The sequence below is a fragment of the Patagioenas fasciata genome, chromosome 1 (genome assembly GCF_037038585.1).
Source record: "Patagioenas fasciata isolate bPatFas1 chromosome 1, bPatFas1.hap1, whole genome shotgun sequence".
Taxonomy (NCBI): domain Eukaryota; kingdom Metazoa; phylum Chordata; class Aves; order Columbiformes; family Columbidae; genus Patagioenas; species Patagioenas fasciata.
In genome coordinates this window covers 58,840,008-58,862,058 of record NC_092520.1, presented here as the reverse complement: position 1 = coordinate 58,862,058, position 22,051 = coordinate 58,840,008, and the positions used below count along the sequence as shown (strand labels likewise).

The following is a 22,051-nucleotide window of genomic DNA, read 5'->3' as shown; positions in this document are numbered from 1 at the left end:
TGATACATTCTTTCAATTCAATGCACAAAAATGTCCTAGGAGTTACAGTAATTTCCATTAATTCTCCATCTATATTCTACTAACAGTATTTGTGATTAATAATAGTAAAAATAAGTGATTAAGCAGCAACATAATGGGATTTTATACATTCAGAAGATCTTTGGCTAAAGCTGTCTCTACTTTCCTTATGCCCCAAAGTAAGTTTCAGAAGGTAAATCTGCTAAAAATGACAGTTACTCAAAAACTAGCTATTGTAGAAAAAGAAAGAAGAAATCACTATTAAAAATGGAGGCCAACCCACCAAAGCCTGGATAAAGTTGAAATGTTAAGTTTAGTGAGTTCTACAATGTAAGAGGCATCAAAAATTAAAAAATACTTCTTATGCCTTACTTTTAAAAGCTTACTCAGCATGAACATAGCCCATTACTTTACACCTTACCTGAATGCAGTTTTTCAAATTGTCTTTCGTTGGCTTTTCTTCTGCAAGTTTTGTGGCAAATTTCAGACCTCTCCCATACATTTTATTTACCAATGCATGTTTATAGGCAAAAGTCAAAACCTACAATGTAAAAACCAAAAAGAAATTAAGTATTTTAATGTTTTAATCTTATCAGGCTTAACAAGTAACAGTAGATTCTGTTCAGGTAGCGGAAGTGATTTAAACAAAGCAAAACATTTACACAAGATAGTTTGCATTTTTCTTTGCAGTAAAACAGATGATTCACAGTAGAAGTTGTGAACATGAACTTGCTAGAGACTATTTCTGACTTCATGAACACATTTGATTTCAGAACATCTCATGTAACACAGATGTTACTATTCTGATTTTTTATTCACTACATTTCTAGCTTATTTGGATTTTCATTCTCTAGAGGCAACTGTATAATACATATTAAAAATAAGATAATAAAAAAAAATCATGAACATGATAGGTGTATTTTTGACCCATAGAAACAAAGACCAAATTGAGAGTTTTGATTCCTAGGAAGTCACAAACTTACTGCAGAAACAAGTATGAATGTACATAGTAAATCAGACATTTCTATATATACACACACACAGACAAATGCACTTAAGTACAAACAAGCAATGAAGACAGGTAAGCATGAAGACAAGACACAGGTTTTGGGTCAGTTCCTCACCATTGGTAATTTATTAAGAAGTGATTATAAAAAAAGCTTCCTCTTGATAAGACTAATTTTAAAGAGACAGCTTACAATATTTGTCAATGCTATAACTAACATGCACAAATTAATGTGTCTACTTATGTGCTAATGTAAAATAAATCAGGTTCTTCACACCCAAACGCTGACAGCATTCCAGGTGTTGCAATACAGTTCATACCATTTCACCAGTTACAGCACTAAGAATTAGTGCAATTAAGACATGGTTTCAAATATTCCCCTTCGAACACTCATAGCAAATACATTTTTTAAAAAACTTTTCACTCAAGTTCCTGAATATGGTAGTGTTCCTGTTGTTGGCAAAGTTTATGAAACCTCATATTAGAGTTTGCTATTCATTTTCCTTCACTCACTACAATATTTTTCCTTTCCTCTTACTCCTCCAACAAAAGTTAAATTTTCCCACTCTCCACTTAAAATATCTCAGTAAGAAAATATAAAAACACTTCAAGGATGTTCAGAAATAAATATTTTGCATTACAGCAAAAAAAATTTAAATATTTCTTAAGAATATAAACACTAAGGAATCTGAGTTCCCAGTCCTGCAAGTACTGAAGAACTTGCCTAATTTTTGCTGCCTGAACGCTTCCATTGAATGTTAATCACAGGCACAGGTCTTTGCAGGATCGTACATAAAAGACTGAGCTAAGAAATAATAAGCTTAATTATTTAGCAAGTAAAGGTATAATTTTGAAGCTCTAAAGTATTGCCAGGCACTCAAGAGTTGCTCGTTCTTCTTCTGTCTTCAAGTATGTATTTTGTTCTGTTCAAGTATTTACTTAAGTTGTTGTGGTTTACAACACATACATATACGCAACAATGAGCATACAGCACTCACATACAGATTTTCCAAATATTGCTATTGGAAAAATACTTTGCATGCTGCATTCTCAATCCAATTATTTTGGATATTTTCCTGAAGCAAAACACATTAGCAAACACTTTGGAATAACTGCTCAGTGGATCCATTAGCAGATTTAGTTCATTAAACTAAACTTAAATCCCTTCTGCAAATGATGATAGAACCACAAAACAAAACCAAACAAAAAATAATCAAATGGAAAATGCATTGGAGCTCTCAGTAAATAACATATTGGAGGCTAACCAGAAATAATGTCACTGCTCTATTAAGAAAGCTCTTACCTGACCCTGTAAGTTTTGAATGGTTATTGAACATCAGTGATAAAGGCAGGAGGAAAGCCACTTGACAGCATTTCTTTCGTAACAGGGCTTCCTAGAGTTTTTGTGGCAAGAAAACAAAGCATTTTACGAAACACCCTTGCTCTGGCCAAATAAAAGTCTGGGTATTTCTAAATGAGAAAAAAGTTCTCTGCTGGACCAAGAGGTTGAAATCAGTGCTCCAAGAGCTCTTGATAAGACGATAATTTCTGTCTTAGTGTTTGGAAAAAAAAACAATCAACTGTATACAAATAAAACTACTTAACGTTCATTAGCACTTCAGAAGTTACAAATAATGCATGAGATGCTTTAAAATCAGAACAGGTTTAAAACCAAAAAATGTTAGATAAGAAATAATAATTTAAACTTGTACACATATTGATCAAATTAAGCCTTATAATTAAAATATTGCAAGCTTTACAAGACCACAGAACTGAAGACTATGATTCCTGCATATGAGTAAACAAAAAGTAAACTGGAGTGCTACTAAGATGTAACAGAGAAAACCACTGCTATCTTAATGTGTAACAACAGCAAATAAACCTACTTGTAGCATCTAAAAGCAGTGGCTAGATGAACAAATAGGAATTAATTTCAAGTATTTGATATTGTTTTCATAATATCAATAAATATAATTAAGGCTAGCTTTTATAGAACAAGGGATATAGCCCAAAAATTAGCCAAAGAGTGGTGAACGAAGGGTAATAAGGAAAGGCAACACATAGAACTAGGATACTGGGGGGATAAATCACTGTTAGATACTTTATTCCTCAAGCTAATGCCCTGTAATACTAAGTGTGCTAAGATCCAGACCCATGAAAGTGGTTGAATGTCCATCTCCTAATTAACTGCCTGACTTGCCATTGGCTACACGATGCATATTTAGGAGAGTAAAACGCTGAAATGATCCATCCCAAGACATTTGCAGGGCTAAAGTATTTAAAATCCTGAAAACACTATTTAAAAAAAAAGAATACTTTGTAAATCCAGTAACACTATACAACCTATTATAATAACACTTTTCTAATATACTAACAGTTATCTATGAAAACTCTATGAAAACAGACTTGTATAATCAGTTACTTCATTATTTAAGCAGTTGATTAAAATGCAACTACATTTACAAATAATTAAAATACTAGGGTAAGCAATATAATCTATAGGTAACACACTCCAACTACTTGCAAGAACACTGAAGTTGTAATGTTTATAATTACCAGCAGGCAAGTTTTTCCAGGTTCTTAGCTATGTTTGTTGACTTTGCTCTGTTAACCGGCCTACTACAAATAAAAGTAATATTCATATTAAAAAATTGACTTGTATTTACAAGAGAGGGAGAGAAGTTAATGGAATCAAGAATCCAGCAACAAGTTCTTGGCAATGACTGAATACAATCAGCTGGAAGAGACAACTGCATCTGACAGTGCAGGCAGTAAAATGAAAAACAATCCATGCTAAAGATGTTTAGAAGGCAAGGTGGAAAGGTCTGGGGCTTTATTTGTTCTTAAGCTTATTTTTAAATGTGACTTTTTGCTCATCCCCAACAGCTAATTTAAAGATTGAGGGGCATTAAATTCTAGAGATGAGTCATTACCAGTAACAATCAGGTAATACCATACTACTCTGCTGTAGCTGTTTTGTTTCAAACTGGGGCTTTTGGCCTACAAATTTTAAAGCTATGTTCTAAGTAAAATAAAAATTGCTTAACTCATATTCCATTACTAAAAACCCTATTTTAGCATAATTAAAAAATACTTCCTGCATAGAGCTGTCTCAACTGGAGTTTATTTGAAATGCTTTCGTGTACACAGGGGACACAAATATTTTCTTTCATGTTTCATTTAAAATAAACCTTCAGTGATCAAAAGAACTTACTATCAAAAGTCAATACCAACTTCCCTATGTACTTGCCACAATATGGGGACAGGGATGATACTTCAATGGAAAACAGGCAGTTCAAAGGCACTAACAAATGCCATGTGGCAATGCCCTGGAGAGAAGTGAAACAAGTTTACTAGAGCGTGAGCAGAAACAATCAGGAACATCATCACTTTTCTGTGTAGCTTTAAAAATGACATAGAAGAAAACATAGTCTGTTTTCAGAATTTCACTTAGAATTTTAATTACTGACATCAGGATGAGCTTTGACTCACAGAAAGCTTAGAAGTAAAAACACTTAGAGCAATGTTCTATCTAAAGCCATATTGGCACTTGAATGATCAGTGCAATATGCAAGCGCCTTATTTCCTTTCTTTTTTACCCAGTTGTTCCATCTCTTGTGTGCCAATGCTAAAAAGCCATGACCACGTACAGGAAGAGCTCCACCTTTTTGTTTCCAACAGCATGCTTCAGAATAAGCTGGCTGCCTTGTGAGGACTCTCGTTTGAAGGACGTTCACTCAAGGTCTATCCTGGATCCTACATCACTACTCCACTCTACCCTTACACCTTCAAAATCTCTTAAATTCCCCAAAAGGAAATGAGTTAAGCAAAGTCAGGAGATAGAGCCAAGTCACAACACTTCATTTTATCAGTCTGGTCTGAGCCAGTCCAGAGTAGCATCATAGAAAGGCTGTTAAACCATAACTACTTCTTTTCTACCAAGGTGAATTTTGCTAAGCACAAGTCAGTTGGATTGAAGAACAGAATCAATGCTTTTGCTCTCAGCATAGCAAAAATATTTGTTTTTTTAAAAAGAATCTGTGTTGAAGTCTTAAACACTACTCTACAAAATTAAGTCCTCAACATTGTTTCTAAATTCCCCGTCTCAAAGGAAGCAAGCTACACAGACAGTACCGTTTCCCTTAAACGGTCAAAACTCCAAATTTTCCTCTAACAGTCCGCAAAATCAAATTATTTGCACTATGCTATTTAATATGTTTTTAAAATAACAAAATATTCCACAAGTATAACAATATATTGCATGCAATACTGAGGCAGAGATTTATACAAGTGTTTTTTCCAAATAAACAGAAGCAGCTGTGAAGGAGGAAGACCAAAGACCACTGCAGATACCTAAAACATTCTGTTGGCCCATCTCTAGGGCAGAAGACACTTAATTTTATTCAAAGAGGAAGCTGAGAGAGTTTTAAGCACAATTCTACTTACAAAACCTGTCTGCCATTACAAATAAAAATTAATGAATACCAGATCAGACAGCTTGAATACAAAATGCAGTTTGGCAGAGATGGGTGGCATGAAGGAACTGTAAAGTATTAAGTTAATTTTTGAAGAAAAATTACAGCCCATGACACACATGTACAGCTATTATCACAGTTTACAACAAAGACAGAAGGAATATAACTGTAATTATTTTTTTAGGCTTTTTCGTGTCAGGCCATATCATAATTATGTGGTCTGTCATGAATAGCGATCCTTAAAAAAGCTAAATAAAGCATTATTAGAAACTCGTAATATGTTTTAAGACTTCGAATGACCAAAGAACATTCCAACATTGGCAAGGAACTGTAGTGCTAAGAGCTGAAACAACTATTCTGAACAGTGTAATTGGTAACTACATCCAGTTTGTAAGAAACTACTGGATGGGCATGACACCTGTTAGTAAAGGAAATGAAAGAACACGAACAGCCGCAAGCATGAAACTTCTAGGAAGCAATAAAGGAAAAACAAAAAAGTTTTTTTCTCAACTGAAAATAACTCCTTCCACCCTAGCTCTAGCCCTTTTCTCCAAACCTGTTATCATGGAAAAATCATAAGAGTGCTGCTCTACTACCTCCTTTCAAAGCAAAATTCTCAATCCCAACAAGGCCCAAATCACAGCATTCTCATTCCCCATTGCTTTCAAAGAGTTTCTAGAAAAAGAAAACCTCAAAGTATAAAAGTGAGCAACTAAAAGTCTCAGTTCCAATAATCATATGAAAGCTTTAAGTAGCAGCATGTATTTCGTCCCCTTCAAACTTTTTTGTTGTTGTTGTTAACCTTATCTATAGGTACTGCTGCGATTAGAATTACTGAACAGTACCACTGGAGAGATGAGGGAATACATCCACCACGTGAATACATCCACCACGTGAATACATCCACCACGTGAATACATCCACCACGTGAATACATCCACCACGTGAATACATCCACCACGTGAATACATCCACCACGTGAATACATCCACCACGTGAATACATCCACCACGTGAATACATCCACCACGTGATCTTTAGACACATTAAACTGACAGCCAGCAAAAGTAACACTACATCATTACTGACTGTTGTGGTTTAACTTGGCAGGCAGCTACATACCATGCAACTGTCTGCTCACTCCCCCCACAGTGGGATGGGGAAGAGGATCAGAAAAAAGCTAAAACTTGTGGGCTGAGGTAAAGACACTTTAAGAGGACACAAGAGGAAGGGAAAAATAATAATCATGATGAAAATACACAAAACAAGTAATGCACAACGCAATTACTCACCACCTGGTGATCGATGGCCAACCTGTCCCCAGGCAGCAGCTCCCCAACCAACTTTCCCCCTAGTTTACATACTGAGCATGACGTCATATGGTATGGGATATCCTTTTGGTCAGTTGGGGTCAGCTGTCCCACCTGTGTCCCTTCCCAACTTCTCTGCACTCCCAGCTTCCTCGCTGGCAGGGCAATACGAGAAGCTGAAAAGTCCTTGACTTAGTGAAGCACTGCTCAGCAACAACTAAAACAGAGTGTTATCAATATTATTCTCATCCTAAATCTAAAACAAAGCACTATACAGCTACTAGGAAGAAAGTTAGCTCTATCCCAGACAAAACCAGGACACTGGCCAACATTCATGTGCCTGGATCACAGAAAGCATGAGGAAAACCACCTCAGAAACTAGTGAGCTACATAATTACTTGCCAAGCAGTCACTGAATCACAAAATGGTTGAAGATAGAAGGGAGCTCCAGCGACTGTCTAGTTCAATGCCCTTGCTCAAAGCAGGACCATGTATAGCAGGTTGACCTATACTGTCAACTGTGTCTGATCAGTATAGGACATTACAGTATTTGATCATCCTCACAGTAAAAACCATCATTATCTCAACCAATAAGCTGCCTCACTTTTATGTTTCAAATTCTCTTCTCTATCCCACTGCAGGGGAATGAGCAAGTGGCTGTGTAGGGCTCACGATAGTCAATCAAGTTTAGATTTCAATTTGACTAGTAAAATCAAGAGGGAAAAGCAGACAAACATGCTGCATAAACGTGACGGAAATAATTTCCACATGAAGTGCTACAAACATCTAAAAAGTTTTGCTGGCCTGTCAGTACCAATTTAACCATACAGAAGAATCAATTTTCAGAGCAAGACCTGAATATGCTGTGGTTAAGGCAGTCAAAAAGACGGGTTCATTCTGTGCAATTCAAATCAGAGTTACTCATTCCATGCCCAGAGTACACAGCTCAAGAGTGCTAGGAATCAATATCTGCCTTGGAAAAAAAGATTCCTGTAACTAAGAGTGATAAACTCCCAACGAGATATCTATATTGACACTTCCTCCACCGAAAATATTACTAACAGCTTAAAGAGAAGTAAACTAGGGATCACTACACTGGAACAGAGTACTGTACTTTCAAATACACAGCAAGAAAATCATGTGCAGACAATCTGATTAAAGCACAAAATCTGCTACCACAGGATATTATCATCAGTAACAGATTAGAATAGGAATGCTGAAAAGATGAAGGTGTACGTTAAAGAAGTGAAGGTAACCACCATCAACCTTCTTGTTCAGGCTTCTAGCTAAAGCACCAGTTCTTACAAGGCAGATTATTTACTGTCAAGGAAATTAAGCAATTTAGTTACAAAAGAAAAATTTTGAAATTAACGATCTGAAGTGATCTGGTAATTTAATTATAAACAAATACATTGGTCACTTAATCTTTCAGCAAAACACTGTCATATGCAAGAGCTAAATACAGCAACTAATCAATAATACTCAGTACCTCAACAGTTAAACATGTGAAGTCATAGACTCCGTAAATTACATGCTACTTAACTAATCACCTACTATGGATTTTTGTTTTCCTTTCAGAGTAGCTGTCTTGGATGAAGCAGAAAAAACTTATATCTCAGGATTAGGAAACTCAAATGACAGGGAAATCTGTGCTAATAATACATGTAAGTGTAATTATTTCTGAGGTTTTCTTCCTTTACCTCTACAGACATTACTGACAGCAAACCACAAAACTTCTCTTGTCCGTAGCGCAGAAGAGGCTACAGAATGCAGGACTGAACAGAGTAGGTACCCTGCACACTTCTGTGTGCAGCTAGAACAGCGCAGAGGTTAATAAAAAATATTCCCTGAAAGCTACAGAAAGAAGCGATTCAATAAAGCAAGCAGCTTTTTCATGGAAATCTGGTACTGTTCTATACCCTTTCCTTAACCTCTACATTCACATGTCCAGAGATGGCCTTACCATGGATTTGACAGGCTTGGCAAAAACTCTGTGGAAAAAGGTTGTTAAGAAAGGACAACATATGGGGACAGCATGAAAAAGTAGAAGGGAGAAATGCATGAGGCTGTGCACACAAAGGCAGTGCATAATTCCAGGAGAAACCATAAAAAAATCCAACATGCAAAAGACAAAAAAAAAAAATCTGCTCTGCTCTCTTACCTTGCTGTCAAAAAGATCGGTCCATTTTGTTGTTTCCCAGAATGTCTCTGTCAAAGCCTCTGAGCAGCTTTCACGATCCTCATCTTTACCTTCTGCATCACTGGAAGCAGCCCCTTCTTGGGCCTGCAGATGAAGAAGTTGGTCAGCCAGTGCACTTCCTTTTCGACAAAGTGCATCCACTAAAGTAGTCTTCTGTTTTTCCATTTCACTATATTAAAAAAAAAACAAGCATTGAAAAAAATATTAGGGACTTTTTGCAGATACCTCATTAAGAATAGAATCAGTGCTGTATTGAGTTTAAGCTAAAAGCTTTACAGCAGTTAGTACACACAAAATGAAAATAAGCGTCAAGATAACTTTAAAAGCATGGCTATTTACTACAAATTAAACGAATTGTAAAAAATGATGTAGAGAGACTATGCATTAAACAACCTCAACCATTCTTCTAAGTCTGAAATGCCTTTGGTGTCTTAAGGCAAAGGCAACTCGGGATTCTAAAACTGAATAAGGCAGCATCTAGAAATACAGCTTTACAGTTCTTGGAGTCAAATCTACTACTACTGTAAGCAGGTACAATTCTGTTGACTTCAAAGAAATTGCACTCATTTAAAACAGAACTGAATTTGGTGTTCAATTCCAGATATTAGATTCAATCACATGACCTACTGGGTCAACTTACCAAGAAATGTTTAGAATGAAGTTCATTTATGTCATAGCTTTGCTTTTATATCAGTGATTCTAGAATTATATGCAAATATTCAGGATAGGTACAACAGACAGACTAATCTTACAACTGAAATCTGATATTTTATCTGAAATAATCCACAAATATGCATGTTGCCTTTTAAGGGCCTAATCTTAAAATGTGCTCCTCTATTTGTGACTAAAACAGCACCATGCTACACACTGCAAAATCCATCAGTTTTTCTCCGGACTAAGGTGTCACCTTTAAAATACTGTATTCCTAGGGATATATACTGGTAATTCAGAGGAACAATCTAAAACTAAAGAAAAACAAAGGGTCTCAAAAATACTCTAAAGCACAAGGTCACCACGTCTTTCACAAACAAAATCTTTTGCAAGCAGTTAGTTCCAAGTCTGCTGTCAATTTTGTCTTCAAACACAGATCCAAAAGGTTACAAAGTATTATGAAAAGGCAGGTGGCATTCAAAATACACACCTCTATATCATAATTCTAGTGGTCCCTCTGATGTGAGATTAAGCTTGACATAAAAACTTAATACCTCATTTTTTAGACACATTTAAATTCTGAAAGCACTCGTTAATTTTACTTAATACTTCTAAATAAAAACTTGCAGGATTCAGTGTTCCTGTATTCTGGAGATATAATAAAGTAACAAAATAATTTTGTAATCAAGTTTGAAATTACCTGTGCCCCAAAGAATACAACTTATTAAAAAGTGTTACAGTCATTCCATTTCCTATAAGCAGACACAAAGTATGTAGATTACAGAAATAGGATGCAAGAAAATTATTTACTGGGTAGGTACTTTTTTATAGTAGTTGCATCAGGCCTGGGATCAGTCTTCATGGCAAAATATACTGCTAACGCTGTCTGATCAATATGAGAGATTACAGTATTTGCAGCTTCAACAATTTCATCAAGTCTTTTCATTCGTTCCTAAAAGAAAAATAAAGAAGGTGTTTAGTACTATGAAATCACAATACTTGATTGTTGATTCTACTAACACTAGGATAAATGGGAAGGTAAGCAGAAATAGCATAATTCAACACGTCCTTTTCTCCACTTTCTCAAATTTTTGATTCAAAAAAACTGAAAGTCTGCATTATCAAGATTTCCCAAACAGGTAGTCCATTGCATTGAAAACAAACATGAGGTGGGTATATGCAAAATGAAGAGTTTACAGAAAGAAGAAAACATTTCAGAAAAAAAAAAAACAAAAACAACCTCTTAAATAAAGGTAGCAGTTAGTGATGTCAGAAACAAACAAAATCAGAATGAAATAAACGGAAAAATATTCAAACTACTGACATATCTAAGAAGTTGTTTATCTTGAAGATGAACAAAAAAGCGGATATATATAAACTTTTCTGTTCACAGTTCCAGTTCTTGAGGATAACAATAGATGGTGGATTTATCCATGTCATTTCAAGAGGTTACTGTCCTCAGTTGTCTGAGCAATTCTGGTAGACGAAACTACCAACCCAGCAGAGGAGTAGAATGGGATGTGTGCTTGCCTTGGCAACAACCATTTAGAATAACACTGTTGTAGCCTAAACAAGTCAGGAAAAATACAATATGTTTAACTTAACAGTAAGTAAATTATAAGCAAACATACTATAGGCAGGCATACTTTCATTCTGCTGTGGGAATAAGTAAATCACAGTCAGTCAGGAAGGCAGATGTCAATCTAGTTAGGAATTCCTATTTTATAGTACTGAGTACAGCTATGGCACTCACTTCAAGTCCAAATATGTATGAAGAAAGATTTAGCTGTTTATGTTACAGGGATGTATTTAGACAAAGATGTACTAAGACAAATCAAGTTCCGGAGTGTTAAATCACCTTTTCAGAATCCAGCTGATGAAGTCTTGCAACATACAATGGAAGATGATTAGGAAACGCTTCTTTCAATTCATTATACATGTCACTGATATCCAGCCTACAAGAGAAGAGGTCATTGCATGAAAGTACAGATTCTGCATTTTTTTCTGTACAGATGCTTTAAGCTTGTGTAGTCATGACAGCAGACATACTTGGTCATCCACTGTATTTTCAGATCTCTTAAAGCTTCAGCAAATTCTTCTTTCACATCTTTTTCCTTTTCCTGTTCTCTTTCTTTCTCTTTGCTGCCATTTTTAGTCTTTGCTGGTGATGGTATCAAATGATAGTGAACTGTAAGGACATCCTGGAGATGGGAAAAGAGACACGTACTGAGAGGAATACAGTACAATTTTTTCTGCTGCTACACAAAAGCTAAATCATAGCAAACAACTACTCTGAGTTGCAACTATACATATCCTAAGTAAAGATTCTGAGAGTAAATGTATTAGTTATTAGGAATTCAAGAAATGCTTTACCTTTTTATTTCAAGCAATGCAAAGATGTAAATGTTCAAACAGCACACTGGGTGTAAGACAAGAAAGCCTAAAATTTAGCAAGTTTGACATTTTTGTATTTACAGAATTCTACATAATATTAGTTGGGGAATCAGAAGGTTGGGATTGGTTTGTTCATTTACAGAAAAACAAATAACTTGGTTAAAAGGCAAAGAAAAAAAATCAGTTAGAGATCCTAGCCTACAAATCTAGCAATAAACAAATGAATAAATATGACTGAATTATAAAAAGTAACACAATGTTAGCATAAACATGAACCATGCCACAGGATACAAAATTTTATTTCTCCCAAGACAATACTTATTCTATGTACCTACTGAATCAGTCGATGCATACACAGACAACTGTTTTCCATTCTGCTGCTACAGACTTTCCAATTTCACCTCTATCTGTGCTCAAATTAAGGAGACACAAAATGGTTTGGGTTGGAAGAGACCTTAAAGATCATTCCAACCCCCCTGCCATGGGCAGGTATGGCTTTCACTAGATCAGGTTGCTCAAAGCCCCATCCAGCCTGGCATGGAACACTCCCAAAGATGGGGCATTCACAGCTGCTCTGGGCAGCCTGTTCCATTGATGTTGTCAGTAAACTTGTTGAAGGTGCACTCAAATCCCATTGTCCATGTTGCTGACAAGGACGTTAAACAGTGCCAGTCTCAACATTGACCCCTGCACAACACCACTTGTCACTGGTCTCCACTTGGATATCAGGACATTGACCACAACTCTTTGAGTGTGACCATCCAGCCAATTCCTGAGATTTTTTTAATTCCTCCAAGATTTTTTAAAACCCTATATGGCAGCACAAAAATCTCACTACAGTTTGAGTTCATGCTACACTAGTCAACAACTACCATGAGAAAAACAGCTTCAGCTATTTAAAAGGAAAATCCTTACTGATCTCAGACCATGCTCTGAAGTCTGTTTCCTGAGACGATTTATGTATGAATTTGCAAATAAGCCAACATCAGATCTAAGTCACTGCTTCAAAAACATTACAATTGCTAAGGGAGGCCATTTGGTTGTTTTTGTTTTAGTGTTGCAACTTTTTTATAAAGCCTCTCCCCCAACAGTGGGGGCACATGCCCATTTATTTTACATAGAGGATATTTCACAGAGAAGATCACTTATGCTTAAACCCTCTAAGCACCATTACTTTGTTGCAACATTGTACAAAATATTGTTTTGCATGCTCAGTTGCTGTGGCAGTTATTCGTATCAATTAATACAAAACACACTTGTGAAAATAAGTTTCCTATAAACTAAGTCAACGTTGCACAAGATGGAGCTATTTCAGGTTACACAGCGGATAAAAAGGTGACTGTTAGAAACTGCTATGCATAACCTTACAATAACAGACTGCAACACTACACTTCAGAAACTATTCAAGAACACTGATGTCAAACAATTTTATTCAGACTGACAGTTCAAAAAGACCAGCAGCTTGCTATGGGTTACTGAAAACAATACTGGTAAGAAAAAGTGACACAAATATTCTCTTAAAACACTTTTTCCACCTACTTAATATGTAGTCGTAGATGAACCACAAACTTTACATTTACATATTTTTTTAAACCCTATTTCAGATCACTAATCTATATTAAAGTATAGTTTTCACAGGAACTAACCTACACATGTGCATTTCAAGCATGAAAGGCATGACCAGGCAGGAGACTCAAGACTTCAGCAAGATCTAGGCCAGACCATGACAGAACAGGTCATGGAAGCAACCATATGCAGTGGAGGATATGGACATGAGGAACATGGTATGGGGCTGGCTAAGGTAATGCCTAAGAAGTTAGTCCAGTAGAAAAATCTGAATCAGTAGTTTACAGTGTTTTTAAAAAGACATCCTCTATCAAAACTGACACTTCCCTAAGAAAGAAACATGCCTTCCTAGAAATATTCTTCCAATATTTCACGATTTCCTTCTTGAAAGTCCTCTTAGATCTTACTTGGAAATATATGTTTGGAGTTATGTATTTACATGGCCTCTGCATTCTCAAGCCTTGTCTACAAGAGTAGGCTCTACTACTCTAGATTAAGTTTCAAACCAAGTGTAATTATATTATCAAAGTCCCACTTATGTGGATGAACACTTCCATTTCAGAGATGAATTCTACGTAGCTAAACCATCAACAGTAAAACGTCATCTCACCATTCTGCAAGTATTACAAGCTATGACTGTTGAAAGGAAACAATGAGCTTCAGACCTAAGCAGCTTCCTTTTGAAAAAGAGCTTACCAAAAAGGAGACACACTCTTCTCTACAGACACCAAACTTATTTCATGGGATAAACACAGTTTAGGTGCTTATCACATTTAATTAAACTATCACAAGATCATAAGATGGCCAGAAGGCTTCCTTCTTTTCTCTATTCTATCTGAAAACACAAGCATTATTCATAAAACTTGGCAACCCCCTAGATAACAGAAGACACTGACTGTCATTGTCATTACAGAAACATTCAGCATTAGAGATTAAGGAAAAAAAAGCCAGCTCTTCACAGTTCAGCACTTTAATCTGTTTTCTTATTCAAATGTCACTCTAACTGTTCCAGAGCAACAGAAGTAATAGAGTAGTATACTGGATTTGATATTATATATAGCTATAAAAAGATAGAGGGATAGACAGAGAAAGGCAGAAAGTGAGCATATTATCTATTGAAAAATTTACTAAGGAAACTTTCAAATTAATGCGAAAGCTGCCCTTTGCTTATCCTCTGACAAAATTAAGCAATAATCAAAACTTTGGAAGGATATAGGATATGCACTTCAGTCAGTGTACTCTGGGCACAGTTTGATAAGACTCAGTGAGTTTATTTTTAACTAGAACTAGAAACCACATACATAAACAAACACAATGCCCCCAAAACAGTCACCTCTTAAAAGACTTTAACAGTTAATTTTGTTTAAAGGTTTAAACTTAGATTTTTGTCCAATAGTTCAACATCTGGTATTTTATGTAGAAAAGACATATGAACTATTGTTACTTTAAAGCATTCACAGCAAAATCAACCACAGGAAAAAGCTCCTTGAAGGAACAAATTCCTGGTCTCATTCATCATTTAATAAATACCACGCACATCTGCATACACACACACCTGAATGTGCATAAATTAATCTGTATCTACCTTCAGATGCATACAATTTGTGCAAAGTTGCTTATTTTTACAGAAATACTCATATTTAATTGAAAATAAATTAAGGTTCTTGAAGTCACCAGCCAGGCTCACAGAAAATTAAATCAGAGGTGTACTTCATCTTATTTTTGAAGGCCTCCTGATTAAACAGAAATAGAGCCTTAATGCTGAAAGGAAGTCATTGAACACATTTCCTTTTATGTTTGACTTCACAATGGTATTTATTAGATTTCCACTAGTACCTATCAATATCTGCACAGTGCATTTCTTGCTTCAAACTGGATGGAAGGATGGCAGAGTAGGGAGAAAGATGTAGAAACTTTCTATGCCTCTGCCAGTAGTTACATATTGCTGTTCAAAAGCTGCATTATGTATCAACAACAAAAAATGCATCTAACAGACCAGAAAAAGTCAGTGATCTGTTTTCATTCTGCCTATGTTCAGGACAAAACTTGGAGACAGTGGGGAAAAAATAAACTAATTTTAACTGTATTACACATGTTAGATTGTGAAAGAAGAAAGGTACATTGAACCAATTTGTTTTTCACATGGTTGTTTAGCATGTGTCTCCCCATTAGAGACAAACGACACTTTTAAGGGTACATCAGCTTCCCAATCCACAACCATAGGGCACTCTCTACTTCAGTGGGGATCAGTTCAAAGGAAAGATATCACTGAATTCTGAATTTCATACATATCAGAGGTTCAGTAATCAGAGAGAAAGTTTTTTATTTATTTATGTATTTATTTATTTTTAAGTCCAAACACACTGAAGACAGGAAGACGTTAAGTAAAAACCTGTGCTCTGGTGTTTGAGGTTGAGGGATATACTCTGCACTGGTGAGGACACACTTGGAATTCTGTGTCCAGTTCTGGGCTTCCCACTACAAGAGAGACATGGACATACTGGAGAGAGTCCAGCGAAGGACCACAAAGTTGACAGACTGGAGCATCTCTCCTATAAGGAAAGGCTGAGAAAGCTGGGGCTGTTCAGCCTGAAGAAGGTATTTGGGTGGTGGAGAGGGAAAAGGAATCTCATACATCTGTGTAAGGAGGGTGTAAAAAGAAATCCAGACTTTTCAGTGGTGTAGTGTGACAGGACAAGAGGCAACAGCCACCAACGGGAACACGGAGGTTCCCCTCTGGACACCAGGAAATATTTTTTCGCTGTGGGGGTGACTAAGCAATGGCACAGGTTGCCCAGAGAGGTTGTGTAGTCTCCAACCTTGGAGGTGCTCAAAAGCCACCTGGATGCAGTTCTGGGAAACCAGCTTTAGGAGGCTTGAGCAGGGGGATTAGACCAGATGACCCCCAGAGCCCCTTCCAGCATCAGCCATTGTGTGATTCTACAAAAATAGAAATACTTTTAAACAACCAGAAATGCCCACCATGGATTTCTGGTAGTGTTGGTAGTGTGATGCACATATGTGCGAGCTAACAAGTTCCCTCCCTCATCAACTGACATATATATATATATATATATTATACCTGTGTGTGTGTGTGTAAATATATATAAAGCTTTACACAGACTAGTCACCAGTATCAGAGAAAAAAAACATAAAATGCAAGTGTAAATGAACACAACAGGGCCTGGACTTGTCTGTGAAAAATATGAAAAATCTACACATAGCTTTTTGATTGACTCGGTCACAAAATAAATACATAAACATGTTTTCCATGCTGGAAAACATCATAAACATATGTAGACTTATGACAGGGCAGGGTAAATATTCAAAACTTGTCAACATGGAAGCCCTCAAGAGTTGCATTCTCAGAAAAATATATTCATTAATGGAGCTCTTATGGATCAATGCTCTGAAATACACTGTATTTTATTTATATGATCATAGTATGCTGACATCTCTTATGAGGTAGAAATATCAAGAACAGTTTTTATTTTGGCTTGAGTAGGGATACTGCTCAGATATGAACACAAATCTGTTCTGAACCCAAAATTTAAAACCAGACCAAGCAGCCTCCTGAATCTGTTTGATAGGTTTTGCTATGCAAATTGAATTATGATTAGAGTTTATTAACTCTCTTGATAGAAATTCACTACATGAAAACTTTATACCCTATTCATCAGGAAGCCGTACATTCACATGGGATTTTAAATCATCTAAAAGTCATCTGCATACTTTTCAGATGCAGCATGAAAATAAAATTGCAGCAGTGCACATTAAAATCTTTCTTGTAAAGCCTAATCACATTCCACACACCAAGACCAGAGTAATCAGTAGGCTCAGTTACCAGCTCACTGTTACACAAAATAACAGATTATGGCAATAAACTGTGTTATGGATGATTCTCATGCCTTATTGCTAACAAGAATCGTGACTAACCATGACTAATTTGCATGCCACTCCTGAACACAGTGCCTTGAAAACTAAAGAATGTAAATAGGTTTACAATGTAAGAGCAAAACAAGAAAAGACAGTGGCCTATTCTTTTTTTCTTATAAAGACTGTTTCAGCCTCTGACTGCCAGCAGAATATTGTATTACCTAATGTAAGAATGAGAAAGCACAATACTAAAACACTGCTATGTTAAAAGTTACTCAACTCCCTATCTGAAGTATCTTATATAAGCTCCAAAATTATTTCTGTAAATTCTAGCATCTGCTACATCACTGTATAAACTCTAGCCTTATAGAAAGTTATATTTAATTTGAGTAGAATCACAAATTGAGAGACTTTTTCATCAAGTCCTACGAAAAAACTGCTTTTTTGTGACTGTAATGAAGGTAGCTCTCAATTCAGTAGACTTGGTATACAGTTATATATTCAATTCTACATCAAAGTGTTAGGTTCATATTCAGTTCTTAATTTGCAGACAGAATAGAGTAGGTAGAAACACTTGTCACATAAAGTCTTGACCACAAGCACTCAACATTCCTGAGTATTTAATAGAAATTACAGACCACTAATCACCACATGCATTTTTACAGCACTTATTGCAGAAGTATCCAGATGCTCACAAGCCTCTCAGCTTTGTATTACAGCAGTGTTTTGTCATTCTACCAGTAGACATACTTAAGGTGCTGAAGCAAATAACTCAGGACTAAGGAGGTAGATGAGGGAGACAAATTAAAAACCAGTACTGGTAGACAAATTCTTTAAGTCATATGCAAAAAGACTTAAGTACATCTTTTTCAAAAACTAACATTCAGTACCTTTTTAAATTTTCCTTGTCGCTTTGCTGCAGACTGCCCCTGGGAGTTAGAATAACATACTGTAAGAAAACATGCACACACCACACAGGATGGAGACACCTTCTCTGTACAGTTATGGTTATAACTTCAAGCTACAGATTTTTAAACTTTCAGAGTCAAATCTATCATCAAACATGCTCTTAAAGCATGCTCTTTCAGTTCTTAAAAGTTAATAAAACAATGTATTATTGTGTATCGAGCCAGTTATTCCTGTAAGAAAAGCAAGTGTTGTTAATCACTTAGCTTAAATTAACAGATTACAGAAACTCAGCCTCAAAAGCATAGATTTTAGATTTTGACTGTTTAGTGGCATTGTTCTATTTAATAATAAATATACAGAAATAAGGCATATTTTTTCCTCACATTGCATCTCATTTGTTTACCTAGAGACAACTGATGTCTAATTGTCCTTTTTTTTGTCTCCTGGTACATACTAAAGGCAGCAGAAAGTATCTGATACTATTTTATATCGCCCTTTTTCCAGTGAAATACAGCCATGACAGTAGTGTCTTAAACTATGACATGAGACACACCTCAGCTAGAATTTCTATCCTTGTGAGCTCCTAGGTATCACAGGAAATCTGACAGGTGATACCTACCTAACTCCTACTTCCCCATCCCAGAAATCACTGTATATAACCACATTCTTGTTTTAAAATAAGATAGATAAGAATTACAACCAATAGATCAGGCAAGTGCAAAATTCAAATTAAGGAAACTATACTACACTTACCGTAATGGATTTACCATGAATTTCATGAAAGTATACTTGCAACCTTGCAGGAATCACAAAGGAATATAAAACTAGGTATTTTAGAGTTCACAGTTACTGGGGTTTTCCTCATTGATACATAAATTCTCCTGACAGACATTTTCTAACCTGTAGTTACATACAATCTGCCCAAAAGTACTACCTACAACCAAATCAGATTGAATAAACGGAACTGTTGTACTCAACAAGATATAAGGGTATGTTCCCACTTACTCACAGAAACTTATATAAAAACATACTCTAATTTTGTACATGTTGTTCAGCCACATCTAGTGATATATGGACATAGAACTACTTCTAACAGTCACCAGTATTGATTCAAATTTATTCTGAGCTTTGCCATCTATTTAATAATAGCTAAGGGAATATTCTAAATACCTTAGCACCAGATACACGCAAGAGTGATCTGGTTACGACAATCACTGTTGCACTACAGATTCATACAAGTTAGAAAGCAGCTTTTACAGGATGCTGTATTATGACCAAAAAACAGCTTTTTTTTGTTCCCCACATCATATACAGAGATCTTACATCATTCTATCGGAGCATACATTCATATCAGTGGTTGACAAAATCAGTGTGTGGCAGATAAGAATATCTGCTTATGCATTTGAGTCAGAAAAGTTCCTACTACTTTGTAACAGTAACATGTAGGTGTTAAGAAAGCACATATTTTTTCTGAAAGTTGTATGCATGCAAGGAAGAATATAGCTGTTTACTAGAGAATCAACATGCACCGATATGCATGTATTTTTCATTCAAAAACTATACTAAACTAAGCAATAAACAAAATCTTTTCAAGGCTCCACACCAAGAAAAAAGCAGTTGCTTCTAGAAATACGAGGATTCAGAGTGAAAGAAACAGAATTCACAATTTAGAAAATGCAACTAAATTGGAAATTATCAGATGAAAATCAAAATAGAACTACTTAGAAGTTACTCTGACTTTATAATGAAACAACTGCTTCTAAAATGTGTTATGTTACTAAACCTAGTACTCTTTAATAAAACCATGAAACACAGCACTTCCTAGCATGCCATTTACTCAGTTCAAAAGTATCTATAAAAGCTGTCATCCATTCCAAATACTCACAGCTTTCTTTCCAAGTTCTGTTTTAGACAGTGTAAGAGCTCCTGCAAGATAACATCCTGGTCCTGCTCCTTTAGGTATCCTATTCAAAGAAAAAGTTCAGTGTTAAAATCAAGTTAATTAATGTTCCATGTGCACTATATAATAAAGAACCCAAAAGAAGACCAACACAAGAGGAACTGCCAAGCTTAATAGGTAGACACTATCAAAGTAGAGGTAGCTGGTTAGATGTAGATGAGAAAAACAAGACTTCAGTAACTTACTTGTCATCAGGCAGAGATGTTACAAAGAATGGCTGACTGTGTTTTGGTGGTAATGTCAAACTGTTGGATTTCTTCTTCCCTAAGAGAGCAAGGCTATGGCTTTCATAAATATCTAAGCTCAAGGTACTAGACAACCTGTGAGAAACAATAAACGGAAGGTCTTTGATGCGATCCAGCTCACTGTTCTGTTCGTGACGAATTTGTAACCGAATAGTGTAATCTCCTTTTTCCAGTTTCACAGAATACTGAAAGAAAGAAGTTCTCATGAATGTCAAGATTAAACACTTCACCACTCACAAAAAACTTGCAATAGAACTGTCACGTTCTTCTTGATCCATATAGCTCTAGCCATTTAAAATATGCTAGATTGCTTAGTTTTGGAATCTCCTGAAAACAGAGTGCTTTCAAGACTTGATAGCAGCCAAAACACACATTAAATTGACTGAAAAAAAATAATCCATCATTTTCAGACCACTAAATAATCTGGTATCATTTGTTCCTACCTAACACTGTATCAACTGCTCAAATAATAATCAGAATTCTTGTTAGACTTTCAGTTCAAACCTCTAGCAGGTTTGCCTTGATACACTTTCAGTTTACTATGTAACTTTGGGTGCTCTGTGGTTTAGATCACAGGACATCTTCTACTGTCTCAAACATCGTACCAGCTTTCACACCAAGGGATCAAGTATTTCCACGACATTCAAGGCTGCAGTTTAAAGAGCTGACAGACTCTTTGCCTTGATTCTGCAAAGCTTTTTATATATTCAGGTAGGAACATGCAGAAAACATCATCACCATTTATTAAAAAAAACCAACACTGCCTGTCCATTTAAAAGGTTGTCTGAAGATACCAACAGCACACAAGACAGCCTTTGTGGATACAGAAGCCTCTGACCTATCAGCAGACAAGTCACACCTGCAGAAAAAGAATGCATCCCTTCCACCTAAAAGGTTAAGGTATCATATTTGTAAAAAAAAAAAAAACAAAACAAAACAAAAACCAAAAACCAAAAAACAAACACAATGATAACACGAACGTGAATTCACTTCGTCATATGCATCAGTCGAAATCAGCTTTTCATAGAAAAAAATACACCATAACTCTTTTTCCTTTCTTGGAAGAGAAAAAAACCTTAATGTTCTATTTCATGGAAACAAACCTGTCAACCATTACTTTTTTCATATAAATATATCACCACTAAACCTGTCTTCTTGTGAAGATATAAGAACATTATAGCTATGCATCAGGACAGGAGCTAACAGTTAGGAGCTAACAGCAGGCCTGAGGGGTGAAAAAGAACAAAATTTTCACACTGTGCAGAAAATTAAAGGTAAAATAAACACATTACTCTGTACCTGGTGTGGATAGGCATCTCCTGAACCCATTTGTCTTTTGTTCTGGTCAAAAATTATCCAGAGTTGACTATCAAATTCAGATTCATACAACAACTCACAAAGAAGTGGACAGCTTGGAGTTACTTCTCCACTCTTAGGCTGTT

The 22,051-nt window shown here is 35.9% G+C and overlaps 1 protein-coding gene across 4 annotated transcripts in view; it reads right to left on the bottom strand.

The window, feature by feature from the left end:
* TPP2 (tripeptidyl peptidase 2) overlaps positions 1-22,051 on the bottom strand; it is a 52,189-nt gene that overhangs the window by 3,626 nt on the left and 26,512 nt on the right. Inside the window, exons 21-30 of one of the 4 annotated variants that reach the window (XR_011738562.1) lie at positions 21,909-22,046; positions 20,550-20,794; positions 20,290-20,368; positions 18,386-18,424; positions 11,709-11,860; positions 11,518-11,614; positions 10,481-10,611; positions 8,970-9,177; positions 2,328-2,418; positions 440-559 (exon numbers count right to left, since the gene is read on the bottom strand). Coding sequence is in view for 3 of the 4 variants with exons in the window: in XM_065829691.2 (XP_065685763.1) it covers positions 440-559; positions 8,970-9,177; positions 10,481-10,611; positions 11,518-11,614; positions 11,709-11,860; positions 18,386-18,424; positions 20,290-20,368; positions 20,550-20,794; positions 21,909-22,046 (1,209 nt within the window). In the remaining variant the exon portion in view is untranslated. Of the gene's footprint in view, positions 1-439; positions 560-2,327; positions 2,419-8,969; positions 9,178-10,469; positions 10,612-11,517; positions 11,615-11,708; positions 11,861-18,385; positions 18,425-20,289; positions 20,369-20,549; positions 20,795-21,908; positions 22,047-22,051 lie in introns of those variants that run through there. The other 3 variants (XM_065829691.2, XM_065829693.2, XM_065829694.2) reach the window with 3 other exon arrangements.